We start from the raw sequence: 15231 nt of genomic DNA on the forward strand, positions 1-15231 counted from the left end.
TTCTTCTGCTGTAATTCCAAAATTCCAAGAAGTGATGCTGCATAACTCCATTACAAAGCACATCAAAACCTGAGCTTTTTATGTGGAAGGTTCAATCTCACTGTAGGGCTTTATGTAGAGCAACTCTTTTGAAATACAGTTGCTTGTTTTCCATGAAGTTATAATGAGTAATTTCCCCCTTTTCCTAACAGAAAGACCCTTAAGTTGTGTTTGTTTATATCGCCTTAATTTAATGCGTCTTAGTTCTGATACATCCTTGTCTTTTGGTTGAAAACGATCTCTACACTGATGAAAATTTCCAGTCTTGGCATGGCCAGCTTCTGATTAGCGCTTGCTTGGACACTGTTTTCCTGCAATTGTCTCCCCTAGTACAATAAGCTGCTCTCCCTCATTTTGCCTGAAAGTGCAGCCCCTGGCTCTCTGCTGAAGTGATGTAGTTAGAATGACGTTAGGATGTAAGCAGGCTCCAGCAGGAAGCAAGGAGCTGCTGGGGAAGGTCAGGAAACACATTTTCTGCCATCTTCTGAGACCTTAAGACTGTATTAATTAATGTATTTAACCCTTCTAGTTGGCAGTCCCTGCATCATCGCATGTGTTCTGTTTGTCTGTGCTGTACAGCTAACCCTGAGAAATAAACCAGGTAGTTTTGCACTGAACAAAGAGCTTTGCTGAAGATATTCATTGTATATGCACGTATGTATGTGTGTGTGTGTATATATACTAAAAAAATGAATACACTTTTCAGCAGTGGAGTGGCCGGATTAAATAATCCTGAATTGTTAAAAATGAAATACCATACATCTCATTCTGTCAGATTAATTGAAGAAACAAAAGCGAAGTCCTATTTATTTTTTTTCCCCATTCAATCTACCATAATCAGCATGTACTCATTGTGTCTCAAGTGAATCTCTGTTCTGCCGACAAGGCTCTAGGAGCATGGAGGAAAGTACAAAAGCTGCTATTTCTGTGTTGGTTTTTGCTTTCTGTCCCCTGCATGACATTTTGGGTGTTGCTTGGTTTGTGCTGTACTGAGACTTCATCTTTTGATTTCTCTTCAGAACTTATCTAAATTGATTTCACAAGAGAGGGCTACTTGTTCACTTTATCTTTCTGTTAATACATAAGCTTAAGCAGTCCTTGCTGCAAAAGTTTGAAAAGTATGCCAAGTGTGTTGTGCAGTTTTTCTTCACTAATTAAACAGACATTAGCATGGCTCCTCTAATTAAGGAGAAAAAAAAAAGTTGTGTTTTTAATATTATTATTGTTTCTTCTGTACTTTGTATTTCATGCTATAATTAAAGCCACGACAGTACATCAGAATTTACAGATTATAGGGGAACGTATGCAAATGGTCTTCCTCACCATTACGCTTTTATAGTATGTGATGAAATGCAGATGTAAGAGATGTGGATTTCAAAAGGGGGCTTGCAGTTGGAAGGAGTTGCAGCTGTAGCTGCCTGGGGACTGACTGAAGAATGAAGAGAGTAAAACGTAATCTGCAGAGAAACTTAAGCTTTTATTGCTGTGCTGGTTTATTTTCGTAGATTTTCTTTCAAGTTTTGCTTGAGCCAAATTAAAGTCATGACTAAATTAAAAGGCACGACCATTTGGCTGGATTTTTAAGAGACGTAACAGCAAGCTGTGCAACTGTTCCAGTGATTAGCTGTTCTTGTAGTGAAGAAACCACTGTTTTTAAGTGTGTTAAAACTCTGGTACTTCTGGGAAGGGAAAGATAGCCATTTATAGTGCAAATTTCTCCTTACCTAATGGTGCATCAGCTGGATGTTAAAGATAATTTCTTAAAGGCGTTACTGTTTCCTGACTCTGTAGTGTTAGAGAAGAGAAGAGAACTCCATTTAGCAGTGTTGTTAAAGTGACGGACGAGAGTGTCACCAAATCCAGCATTCGCAGTCTGGGGACAAGCATTCCGAGTGACCACTTCACGTTTCTCTCTTTAACAGGTTTGGGAAAAACCAAGAGAAAGACCAGTGCGCGAGACGCCTCACCCACTCCTAGCACAGATGCAGAATACCCGTCCAACGGCAGCAGTGCCGACCGGATTTACGATCTTAACATTCCAGCCTACGTGAAATTTGCCTATGTTGCGGAGAGGGAGGATGAACTGTCCCTGGTTAAAGGATCCCGAGTGATTGTCATGGAGAAGTGCAGCGACGGCTGGTGGAGAGGTAGCTACAATGGACAGATTGGCTGGTTTCCTTCGAACTATGTGGTAGAGGAGGTTGAGGAGGCAACTGCAGATTCACCCAGCTTTCTCAGCTTAAGGAAAGGCGCTTCCATGAGTAACGGCCAGGGCACCAAAGTACTCCACGTTGTTCAGACACTGTATCCATTCAGCTCCGTCACAGAAGAAGAGCTCAATTTTGAAAAAGGGGAAACGATGGAAGTCATTGAAAAGCCAGAGAATGACCCAGAATGGTGGAAATGTAAAAATTCCAGAGGGCAAATTGGTCTTGTTCCTAAAAACTATGTAGTAATCATTAGTGATGGTCCTACCATTAACACTTCCCATCCGCCTCAGATAAGCTACACGGGACCATCTTCTACCGGACGGTTTGCTGGAAGAGAGTGGTATTACGGGAATGTTACTCGACACCAAGCAGAATGTGCCCTGAACGAAAGGGGAGTGGAAGGAGACTTCCTTGTTAGAGATAGTGAATCTTCGGTAAGTGGTACTCAGCCCGGCAGGCTTTGTAATACCTGATGCTTGGGTTAGCAAGCGTGACAGTTAATAGCTTCCTATCTGTAGTAAAGAGCTTTTCACCCTTAAAGAAGCAAGCCGTGCTTCAGCGTTACCCACTGATATGCTTACTGCTTGTGAGAATCGGTCTGTTACTGAAATGCAGTGACATTTACACTGAAATTTAATAGCTGTCATCTCTATTATCCAGAGTTTCTTAATTAGTGGACAAGCAAATAAATATTTCAGGCTTCAGCTTGACTTTTCATGTGTTCCTCATATGCAATCTTCAAATTTACAGGACCACAAGATAAAGCAATACTTGTGAATTGCTAATTTGGTTGTTAATTTGATTTTTAAAGCTAATTTCAAATGGGGTCTTTGCATTGGTCAGTTTTGTTCTGCCTTTGATTGAATAATAGCATAGGTTCTTCAAGCTATTGGTTAAAATCCCATTTTAATGTATTTCTGCTCTACTTAAATTATTTAGGTTGTAATAAGGTAAAGTTACTGTATCTAATTGTTAAGATTGATACACAACAGAGAGGGTCAAGTCAGCAGCTCATACGCTTTGTAAATTGAGCCTTGATGACATCAGAAGGATATGAGTAATGCTGATTAGGCATCATTGTAACTCTAAAAGTTCAAATTTAAAATTGCAGTGAAAGACCTTTCATGTATGCTGAGACCAGAGAATTCATAGTTAAAGCACTCAAAATCTAATTATCCCTTGACTGTGATTTTTTTTTTAAAATGACAGATTTTAATAATTCCCCAATACATCTTTCAAAAGCTACCAAAAAAAAAAAAAATGCAAATCTGAATTTGTGATTAGGGCTTTTCTGCAATTATTTTTTCAATTGTAGGGCCATTCCATGAAGACAAATTGTTTAGTAGATGTGTTCAAGTATTTTGTTGCTTCACGTTTGAAAATTCAAAACTAATACAGTTACATTAGCTCAGTCTTCTAATTTGAGCATACAGTACCACTAAAATAAGTATACCTTACAGCTATGGACATCTGTCTCTGCCATATTTGAATCAGGTTTCACTGTGCCTGTATTGTGGGCTATCCTGGTTTATAATGTAGATTGCGAATAAAAACTAAAGCAGTGTCAACTGCATATAGTTTAAGCCATAATAAGTTTTTTAAAAGATTTCTTCACTCTAACTGCTGTCTTCAGAAGGCTGTATTGATTGCATATATCACTTCTGGTTAGAACATGTGATATTCCTTATCATAATTGTCTGTAAACTCAGGAAAAATTGTTCCCATATACTATTCTTCATGTAGATGATATTAGTAACTAGTTGGTGATAGGTGTTGGCATGACTGTATGCTGGAAAACAATTTGCTTTAAGTAAGGGGGAGAATTAAGCTTGAGCTGAAATCTGGAAGCAAAGATCCTTTTAGCTCTTGAGACTTTTTTTTTTTTTTGGAAGCATGTTTCAGGTTTTCATTTGCTGATTCTGTTCTTCCTAAGTTACAATTTCAGTTGCTTAGAAGAGGTCCCAGAATGAAGTCAAAATCTGTGGTAGTATTGCGACAGATTCATTAGGTAGTGTGTACTCTATCCCTTTAGAGTAAAACTTCTTTCCAGCACAACTCCTTAACAAACTAAAAGAGAAGCTTTCTAGATGAACAGAACCCATCTTGTGAATTAACAGAGCCTGCATTTTTAATATAATGATACTAAAATTTGGGTTTAGCTGGCGTGTTGGCTCTTGGCGAGGGAGGTGAACAGAGGCTTCTAGTGACAGCAGAACAACAGCTGAAAGACAAGGAAATTGTTAATTCTGTAGGATTTTCTAAATCCAAATCAAACTTTACATTATAATTTTTGAAAACTTTATTAGTTTATCATTATTATTGAAGTTAAGATTCTCACTATTCCCTGAAATTTTTACATCTTATGTAACTTTATTGACAAAATATAATTCTGTACTAGTCCTGAATACTTTGTTCTGGATACAGTATTATATGATTAAATTTCAGGCATCTTTCCTTGATGAATTTGCTCTGCAGAAGACACAATAGCTGTCAAACTACCCTTTCTTTGGAGCTCTGTTCATTGAGTTCCTATTTTTGCTCTTAGTTAACTGTAATCACTAAATGAAGGCAAATGCAAATAAACCAGAGGAGAATGGGAAGAAAAACAGAAATTTAGAAAACATGACTGACTTACAGAGGCTGAGAGGAATCAGGTTTGCTTAGTCAACAAAAGAAAAGGCTGTGGTGGGACATAGAGTCTTCTAAAATCTAGAAATCCACTAGAGGATTATGGTGATCCCTAAACTACAGTAGTTCAGCTGTCTCTTCAAGGTACCATCCTGTCTGAGAGTGGCAGGCAGGTATACTGGATACAGTGTACCCTTGGTGTATCTGTCCAGCAGGTAGAAGCTTACTTTCAGATTGGGTGCCGCATTTTGGGTTATCCTGAGACAGCAGCTATCAATTTTCTTCTGTCTTTTGTGAAAGTGCCAGAAGGACAGTTTGAAAATTAATACATTACTTGAAATACAAAAACACGCAGCCATTTGTCAGCGCACGCCCTGTCACAGTGACCAGTGTGCTACGGCTTATTTCTTTGCTTATAAGAGTCTACCTCCAGAGCAAACAAATTTCCTTGAAAGGACACAGTGACCTTTTAATTTAATGTGGCATCATAACAGTAAACACGCTTGTATTCAAAGCGATTTCAAATTTGCTGCCTGCAGTGTTGCTGAGGAAATTGTTGCTTGTGGAGCACAAAAAGATTCATTCAGAATGTGGTCTTCAGGTTGTTTCCAGCATCTAACACTCACTGTAACCCCAGAAAATTTATTCAATTCACGTTATAGCAAGCTTTTTGCACACACGCACACACACACACACAGAGAAAATGTGCTAATTTTTTTTTCTTTTTCTGATTTTGATCTGGTCTTGCAGATCCTGTATTTGGTGGGGTTTTTTTGAGCAATGAGGAAAACTGTAGTTATGCATATAAATGCCTCCTTTGTTTTAGTACTACTTGAGAGTTTTAGTTTTTATTAGGTTTAAAGAAATATTTTATTCTCAAACTTTTGTCTTCCCCAGTGTTTATATATCATACCATCATATAATCTGTTTATGTAAGTGAATTATAAAAGCATTGGGGCTTGCTAGTTTGTGGTGGGTTTTTTTTTTTTCTGAAGTGCTAGGAGTGATATAATAACCGAATAGGCATACTTGATAGCATTGGGAAAAAGATCATAAAAGATCTATTTCAAGCTTATTATGTACGGAACAATGAAAGATTTTTAGAAGTAACCCTTAAATTCTTGACTGTTGCCATATTTCACATGCATGACTACAGAGGCCGTTCACACTGTGGCTAAAAGTCACCAGGAGTGTCTGCACAATTAGAGCTCTCCGGTTTGCTCTTCTTTCCACCAGACCAGCGCTTCCCATTACATCGTGTTATGAACCTGCCTATTAAAGCTACGGATACAGGGGTTATTCCTTCCTAAAAAGGCCCATAGATAAAACAGTGAGTCATCCTGCTAATCTCTTGCCTGATTTTTGACCTGTTTTAGCATTTTCTAGAGAATTCCATCACCATAGTTACAAAAAGTCATCTGTATAAAAGTTTTCCTTGGATTTCTTTGAGTTTTGCTGTTGTTAACTGATTTATGAAAAGCTCTGCTTGGATAGATGAAGGCTTGTATTACTCTGTATTCATTTGATAAGACTCTCGTGTTTTTTCAATTTCAAATTCTAGTAGTTGCAAGGTATTACAATGTTTCTCTAGATCTAAATTTCCAGTTGTTTGTGTCTCAGCTGGATTCCTTTAGCCAAAAATATTCTCCTCTGTTACACTTAGATCTAAGGGATGCTGCCATAGTGGAGAATATCCTGAGATGAACTCTGTCAGGTAGCTAGGAGCCTGATTATCTTCATTAATTACAAAATGCTATTATTAGAACCATAAACTTGTTTGAACCATTTAAGCCCATAGTTTATGTAACAGGCACAGTTACCTACTGATAACATTTTTGCCAACTCTGTTACACCTAGGTAAAGTCACCTTAGTTTTGGAAACGTAAAGGAGGAGATTGAAGTGGAACATACCTAGTTAGAAATACTGCTTGATTTGCTCTTTCTGTTGCAGGCTGCTCAGCTGATAAAAACTGAAGTTTCTTGTCTCGTTTAGGTAGCTCTCCTGAACAAATAATGCAGACTTGATCTATGCAGTGTCGGTACAGCTATTTCTTACCCTTTTTGAATTGCACGCTCTTTAGCGGTCAGATTTTTGTTCTCTCTGTGTAGTACCTAACACAAGAGAAACAAGTCTTGGCTGACACCGTTGGCCTGTGTTGGATAGGTTATCGTCATGCTTTGAAGATCTGAGATTCCGCTGGGGATAGAAGCAAATTTGGAAGGAAGAAGGTTTTTTGTTCAGATTCACCCCGGGAAATAAGTGTGCTTGCTAGTGCTGTAGCTAACAGGAAGCAGTAATAGGTTGTGGCCAGTGAGAAGGGAGGGAAACCGCGTCGCAGCAAAACTAACTTCTGAGCAGATCCTCAGCTGCAGACACCCTTAGACTTCAAAGGGAGCTCCTGTCAGGACTCGCAGTCCCCTTGCACGCTGCTGCGAGTGGGTGCAAAACTGGTGGTTAGACAAACACCACTGCTTCATAGCCCTACGATGTTGTCCATTGAAGCAGAGATGTTGTTTTTCTCAGACCAGTTCTGTTTATTTGCATGAATGAGCTATGCAATTTTTTGGCCAATTTCGGGAGCAATTGTTCATTAGGAAGTAACGGCTACCTTCTGCCAATAGTGTCACAGCTATCAAATTATAGTAACTGATCCGAAATGGGGTTGTGGGGTATGGTATTAAGACGATACTGACAATTGTAGGTGAGGCTGGATTTGTGTCGGCCCTCTGAGATTACATTTAGCTTCTGTGCTCTTTGTCCAGCAATAGTGACAGCAGAGGGAGGAGGCATAGGTTGAGAGTTTGTATGCTTTTTGAGGTGCTAATTCTGCAGCGTTCAGGGTGTCCCATATTTTCCTGGGGTTTTAATCCTGCAAGTGTTGGATAGAAGCAATGAAATGTGGCAACTGTTCAAAACCTGAAGCATTTGTCGTGTTCCGTGACATGTTGTGATTGATGAGTACAGCAGAGAGGAGGAGAAAGTTTATCTTTAAAAACAGGCTTAAGGAAATATCCTAGTGGTTTATTTTAAATGGAAGAATAGAAATCTTATTAGAGCTGTATCTGAAGATCAATGGAGCCAATTCATGTTTCTGACCTGTGTAACACTGATTTTGGAACATGGTGAACATTACATAGAGAAGTAGTGTATTTGTTTATATCTAAAGGAGGTGGAAGGGGTAGAGAAAGGAATTTTTAACCCTCCCAGATGGTTCTGTCCAGCCTAGCCTTAGACCTTTGAGCTATGACTTACTTTTTTTGGCTGGGTGACTGAGTAGGAGGAGGCGTGAGGGAAAACCTGGGTATGGAAGTGGAAGGAGTTGGGGAACTCCAGGTGAGACTCACAGATGGGAGCTCAAAGGGTCTAAGATAGTCTCAAAAATGAGTGCATGAGAATATCTTCCATAGAGGAGGGGCATTGCCAAGTGGAACTGGATTGAAAGGAAAAAAATAAGTTACAGCATCAGTAAAAAGCTTTCAGAGGGAGTTATTTTTCCCAATGTTACCCTTTATGATAAAATTGTCTTATTTGATTCTCAAATTATAAAGAGGGAACCTTTGTTCCCAGTTTCACTTGTTTTCCCTTATATCACTTTGTAACTTGTCTTCATGATAAAGTATTCCATCTTCTTTGAAAAGACAGAAAAGTTCCTGACCAAAGAAGTAAAATTAAAGGAACGTTTTCCTACATGTTGTCTTCCACATGCTGTAGGCACCAGCTGGTTTGTGGTCATCTTAGTCATAAGCAGGGGTTAAAATAAAGGAATCTGAAACACCTCAAAGTACTACTACACCTGGACTGAAGAGCTGCAGATGCATAACAGCTAATCTTCAATTTTATGTTTTAGCAATTGATTTAACTTCAGGTTTAGGTCTTCCTAATTATGACGGTACAGATTTATTCACAGGTTCCCTGCCACGAAGCTATGCTCTGTAATTCTGCTGCAGAATCAACTGCTCTATAGATTTCAGGGGTTAAAGCTCACTTCTGATATGCCTTTATTTGGTGTATGTGAGGCTTTTATTCCTGGAAAAGTTAGTGTGCAATCATCCAAATGTAGCAATGAATTTAAGAAGGAGAAGGAAGAAAAATTGCCCCAGCAGTTGAAACAAAACAGCTTAAACAGTAGATAAAATAAACAGACTTGGAGCAAATCCAAGGAGGACAGCAGGGAACCAATTCAACCTGCATCAAACCAGCATACTTTGAAATGGTAATGGTAAGAGCAGTAGTTTATCTAGAGATTATTTTTTAAATAGTCTTTTTTAACGCTTTTGCAAGCTTATTAGACTGGGAAAGAACCAAAATAAAAACAAATGCAAGTCCAGTAGCTTTTACTGTTTGTTCTTGAATCCTGTAGAAGTTACTGTGCTGAGGCCAATAAAGGGTTTCAGGATTTTTGCAACAGCTGTTTGAGCTCTTCCATCTCTTTGCACCAGATGATGGCTGTCAAAAGAGTTAGATCAGCCTTTCTGCTATATATATTTTCTTTTTAAATTAATCACAAAAAGAATAACCTTTGTAACACATTGTGGAGAAAATAAGCAATAATAATGTCTTCTATTTATGCATCAATCTAATTAGCAGCTCTGAGGCTGGGAGAAATGTACAGTAGTTCAGGAGAATGTTCATTCGTTAAAGTTATACTTTTCCTGCCATTTTAATTACTAAATGTATTGTGTAGATCACCTCATGAAGATCTAAGTCTGGCCAGTGCCTGGGACATGAGACAGTAGATCAGAGGTCTAAGACCTGTTCCAGCACCTCTCTGTGTGTCGTTAGCACATACTTTCTCGTCTAAAAATAATGATTCTTGCAGATGCAAGGAGCTTTGAAAACTCATAATTTTGACATGCTGAAAACAACTGGGCTTTGTCAGGAAAAGATGAAAACTTTCTGGAGTGCAAAGTGATTATTTCACTTATTTTTAAACCTTTGTCATAACATCTTTTCCTGTTCCTAAAACAAAAAAATGCATTTGGTTCAGATTATGAACTTCCCATTTGTAAGCTCTTCTATTTTAAACGAGGGCTCTTTGGTTACTGGTTTTTGTTTGGTGTAGGCATCGCCCATGGAAGCAGCAGAACTTAGTCAGCAAGACTTGATCTTGTTTTTTGAATCTTAAGCAGCTAGTCCATAAGTGTTCCCCTCGACTCTGTCCTTGAAGAGACCCTTTGGACCTGCCTGGTAGCCTGTGTTTAGAGCACAGCAGTCAGCGCACTGCCCAGAGCCCATGCCCTAAATTTCTCCTCCATGAGCCCAGGATCCCAGAGCTTCTGCAGAGCTTCATTTGTGCAGGCCTGTGCTTTGTTACCGTTTAATGGCTGCTGCTTAGGACTATGGACCCGTCCATTGAAAACAGGTCCTAGGCCTGCGTGGTTATAGCTGCCGGAGGGTTTGCCCACACTGCATTCGGGGTCTTAACCACAGCGCAGTGTTGGTACAACCGGGTTAGCTTTAACCCGGTAGGGTAGGTGTTGAAAATAGGTCAGTCAGTGTGAGCTCTGTGCAGCCTTGTTTGCGATGCTCCTGAAGGCAGGGGTTTAATATCGGAGCTATCTGTCTTAAAATAGAAGTTTTCAAACTTGCAACTAGGGATGGATGACAGGGCACATAACCTATCTTGAGTGAAGCATTAGAAACCCCAAAGATACACTTTTATGCACATTTCTTTCCACCCCTTTCCCCCACCCTCCCCAGTCCTCTCCTCTTGGCAGTCACCGGGGGTATTGTGTGTATTTTGAGCCAGAGGCTTTGGAGCTGCTTGATGCCTGAGATAGCCTTCCTGGTGGAGCCTGCTCTGACCCAGCCAAGGCCTGGTGACACCAGGTTATAGATGGAAGAAGTAATTCTCCTGTGGGTGTTCTCTAAAATAATTTTTGAAGGAGTGATGCTTGTGGATCTGGAATGCAGTGGCTCAAAGTAGAAGAGGGTTAGTCCAGAGGTGTGGGGAGATGGCTGCTGGCTTGAGCAGTGCAAGAGGGGAAGAGCTGCTGCCCAAAGCCGAGGTGTGAGCCTGGGGAGTTGGGCCAGAGTCTGATCAACAGGCATGGCAGGAGCTTCCTTTGCTCTGGGCAGGGCAGATGGGGTCAGAAGGGAAGGCAGAGAAGGAATTGGTACTAAAACAGGTGAGGAGGAGATGCAAGGGATGAGATTTTGGGATAGGCAGAACGTGGGGGATGCATGGGGCAGAGACCCACATCATTGCAGGAAAAAAGACAGCATGCCTGAGAAAATGCTGTCCTTCAGCTTACTTGGGTACAGTGTGTATCTGTACAGTACTCAGTGTGTATCTGACCCCCCAAACGCAGCATAGAGGGCTCCAGAGGCTGTGGTTTCATGGACCAAAGTCTGGTAACAGCAGTAACGTCCGAGGGCTCCCGCTCCGCCCTGCTCCATCCTCTGCTGTGCCACAGCTGTGCTCGGGGTTGTTTGTAAAGCGATGCTGTGACCCAGGTAGTCCTGTGGGGGTTTTCTTCAGCCTGGACGAGTTCAGGTTTGCAGCGCTGGCCTGACCGAAGCACCGAAGCAGCAGCGTGGTGTTGGGGAGGACTGAGGGACCACAGGAAGGCTGTGTCTGAAGTCTGGCATGTGCCTGCAACAGCTTCTGCCTGAAGCCATGCATGCCTTCAGTGGGCAGAGACCCTGCAGCAGTACCTCCAGAGTCTCATCATGCGTTACTTACCTCCATTAAGTGCTTGCTACAAACTCCGGTGAATGCTTTTTATTTTTTATTATTTTTTCTTGCTGGCTGGCAACACCTGCCTCCAGCCACCTCTCATGGGGCTAAGCCCCTACTCCCATCTCTATGGCCAGCCAGCAGCAGTTGATGGCTAGAGATGGAGTTCAGCTGGAAGCGAGGGACAACATGTCCCGTCTACCCTCCTGCGGTGGCATGTGGCGCAGGAAGCGGAATGGTCCCATCCCGGCTGTTTGGATGACAGCGCTCGCTTCGTTAAAGCAACCGATTGTCAAGATGAAGAGATTTATCATGTGAAAGTGTTCTGTCCTGAATAATTTAATTAATGCTTAAATTTTGTCTTTTGTGGGCGGTGGTTTGATGGTGAGGTTTGTACTGTGTGTTTATTCTATAGCTTTATTTTATTTTTTTTTTTACAAGAACGGTATACTCAGTAGGAAAATTTATTCCCCATACATGTGGTAGTGAAAATAAAAGGTGAATGTGTTTTTTGTCTTTTGCAATGCAAAGCAAGAACGGCCCTCTAGTGGTCACGGCTCTAAAAAAAAGAGGTACAGGTAATTTTTTTTCATCTCACACAAGAAATATGCAATAATTGCTTTCTCCAGGACTCTCTAGCAAGGAAACCATACATGATGAAAGCTTTTTCCTTCTTTTTGGCATTCTCATGCTTCTAGATTGAGTAACTAAGATAATATTTGCAATTTAGTCATGTAATTGGTCACTTCAGACTGTGCATCTGGGGAGCTTTCACTTAACTGACTTAACTGTGCATGTTAATAATGATGGCAATTATTTATTGAATAATAGACTATTGGGTTTCTTAAGTAGCTAAATCACCGAGCTGTGGAACAAAGACTAGCATAAATTACCATCAACTATATGACACAGTTTGTTCCTGAAGCCACAAAATTACGCCTTCATTTTGTTCACTTTTATGTAATTCTTTTTTTTTTTTGTCTTTTTTAATTCTTCTCAACAGCCCAGTGACTTCTCAGTATCTCTAAAGGCGTCGGGGAAGAACAAACATTTCAAGGTGCAGCTCGTGGACAATGTCTATTGTATTGGGCAGCGTCGCTTTAATACTATGGATGAGTTGGTGGAACACTACAAAAAGGCTCCCATCTTCACCAGTGAACACGGGGAAAAGTTATATCTTGTGAAAGCACTTCAGTGACGTTGAAGATGGACTTGGCCACCTGGGCCTCTTATAACTTACAAGCCTTAGGTCCTAAATTCACTTTTATAGAGCAGAGCAATATCTGAAGCAGGCTTAAGGAATAGGCTCTTTCTAAAGTGTTTGCTCTGTTGGTTGCTGTTTGTCCTTTTTTTGTTTTCCTCTTTTTGTGTTCCAGTTCTGTTAATCTCCGACCACCTCTCTTCAGGTTGAGAGTTTCCCTTGGGTGGCCGTAGCGAGCACTCACCTTCCCGGATGAGTTCAAAACTCCCCTCTCCTGTGTACGTTTACATAGTTAGCTCAGATCAAGGAGGGGCGTTTTCAATTCAAACCAGTGTTAATCTGTTCAGATTGCTCACACAGGCAGAACTCTCCGTTCAGAGACATCGGGCACAGTTTGAATGCACTGAAGCTGCAGCTACTTAAGTGAGAGAGAGTAGACATAACAGTTGTGGCTGTGAGTTCTGTAGCTATATCGCTTACCGAGTAGTATATTACAAAAACTCCTAGTTCCTAGAAGCACTCTTTACACTGTACTCTGCTATTACATTGCCTCTCTGACTCTTTGTAAAGAGTACACTAATTAAAAGCATTTTGTAATAGTACTTCTTAAACTACTATGGTAAGATTGTAGTAAAAGAAAACTATCTAGTGTATTTTGGTCTGTAATTGCAACAAAGAGAAATTTTATTTGAAAGTTGATTACTAGAGAAAGAATCATTAAATTGTAAAGGCTGAATGTTTTGGTAATCTACAACCAAATGTGCCATCCACATAATGCTTTTTCCTCTTGCCCTTCTGCTTGTTTGAATTAAACGATTATGTATTTAATTCTCAAAGTAATATGTATCTGTAGCTGATTGTTGACACTAATACAGAAGATTAATAAAAACTGATCTTGGGGCGGGGTGGGCTACCAACACTATATATATATTTGCTTTACAGAAAGAAATCTTGGGGTTTTACAGAGGATGGCGTGGTTGGTAGGAAGAGACACACAGAATGTTTATGAAGAAAATGCATTTTTCTCTTTTCTTTACATTTAAACTCCTTTATGGTTTAAATATACAGTCTTTAGATGGCACATTCCTTAGATTGAAGAAGGGATTGTGAGATCTCAATCTTGCATACTCAGTTTTTTGGATATTGTAATAAAAAAGGTATTATGTCATGATGGAGTACTGGATTTATCCTTGGGTGGTAGTCCTGGTGTTGCTTTAGGAAGGTGAAATAGGGTGACTAATGAGTTTGCTTTAGAATTTGTGTGGTCTAAAATGAAAACGTCTGTGACTGCAGAGGACAGTTTGATATGAGGCAGTGTCTAATGAGCTCCGTGTTACTTGTTTCTGTGATAAGCAAGTTCGTTCATAGCTTTAATGAAAACTGCAAGATGGAGCTGTTTCCTGGTATCTTTTTGCTATTAAAACATGTTCCTTACCTGTATTTCAGCCAGTGGTAGTACAGCTACCTCTGTGTATAACTCCAGTGTAGGTTAAGTGGACACCAGCGCTGTCTGACTTGCTTTGGTGTAAATCATACCACTGCCAGGAGACTGCACTGGTATGTCTGCAAATGAATTGCAGTCTTGCTGGGGCCACAGAGGCAAGCACAGTTTTTGAACTTCTACACACATACTATTTTCCCACCACTCTTGAAATCTTTTTTGAACATTTGCTGACTGTATGTGAATTAACAACTGTATTTTTCTGTATGTGCATTAACTAAATATTGGGCAGTGACACTTCTGCTTGGTCCAATTGCTGAAGAAAAGGAAGTGATTCAGAGCAATCCAGTATGGTCATGCATTATCCTGAAGAGCACCTACCCATGATTCTCTTCTAAGAATATAGAAGCTTTCCTTAGGAATTACGATCTACCTACAGAAGGACTCCACAGTGGGCTGCTTCTTAAACTTCATAAGTGATTTCTGCAGAGAATGTAGGTTTTTGCCTTCTGATACCTAGTTCTTTCTTTAGGTGAATCTAAGCATGTACCAAGTATGGCAATGGCATTAAGAAAGCCAACTATATGTTGTATGAGGATTTTCAGGATTGAGTGAATTGCTTTTCAGTCTCATTGACTCTTTTTGTAGTATTTGGAAAAATGATACATGGGAATGGTTTTCCTTTTCGGTAGACTGATTACTATAATTACTCTTTCATGCCCCTTGTTCATTTCTCTGAAATGTTCCCCATGTTTCCTGTTCCAGGAGCCTTTGTATGCCTCTTGCGATCCTTTTTTTCCCCCCCTCTTTTTTTTTTTTATAGTCCCTTTTTACAAGCTCTGTTAGTTCCTTACCCCTTTCTAGTGTCGATAGCTTAGAACTACATCAAATAGATGTCTAAGTGAAGCTTTTACCATATGTTCTGTATTTTAATGGATTTGTCTTTTTTTTTTTGTTACCTTCATCCTTTGTAAACAACTTCTGTGTATTGAGGTGTGAATTGTTAAAATATTTTGTTTTGGAAGCAGTTAG

General features: G+C 40.1%; 1 protein-coding gene across 1 annotated transcript in view; it reads left to right on the top strand.

Annotated features, from left to right (window-relative positions):
- Window positions 1-13926, top strand: part of NCK2 (NCK adaptor protein 2) — a 52041-nt gene extending 38115 nt beyond the window's left edge. The window contains exons 3-4 of the mRNA XM_010288606.1: window positions 1962-2683; window positions 12561-13926. Of these exons, the coding sequence (XP_010286908.1) occupies window positions 1962-2683; window positions 12561-12755 (917 nt within the window). The 3' untranslated portion in view covers window positions 12756-13926. The remainder of the gene's footprint in view (window positions 1-1961; window positions 2684-12560) is intronic.
- Window positions 13927-15231: the final 1305 nt, after the last annotated feature.

The sequence above is a fragment of the Phaethon lepturus genome, unplaced genomic scaffold (assembly GCF_000687285.1).
Source record: "Phaethon lepturus isolate BGI_N335 unplaced genomic scaffold, ASM68728v1 scaffold4046, whole genome shotgun sequence".
Taxonomy (NCBI): domain Eukaryota; kingdom Metazoa; phylum Chordata; class Aves; order Phaethontiformes; family Phaethontidae; genus Phaethon; species Phaethon lepturus.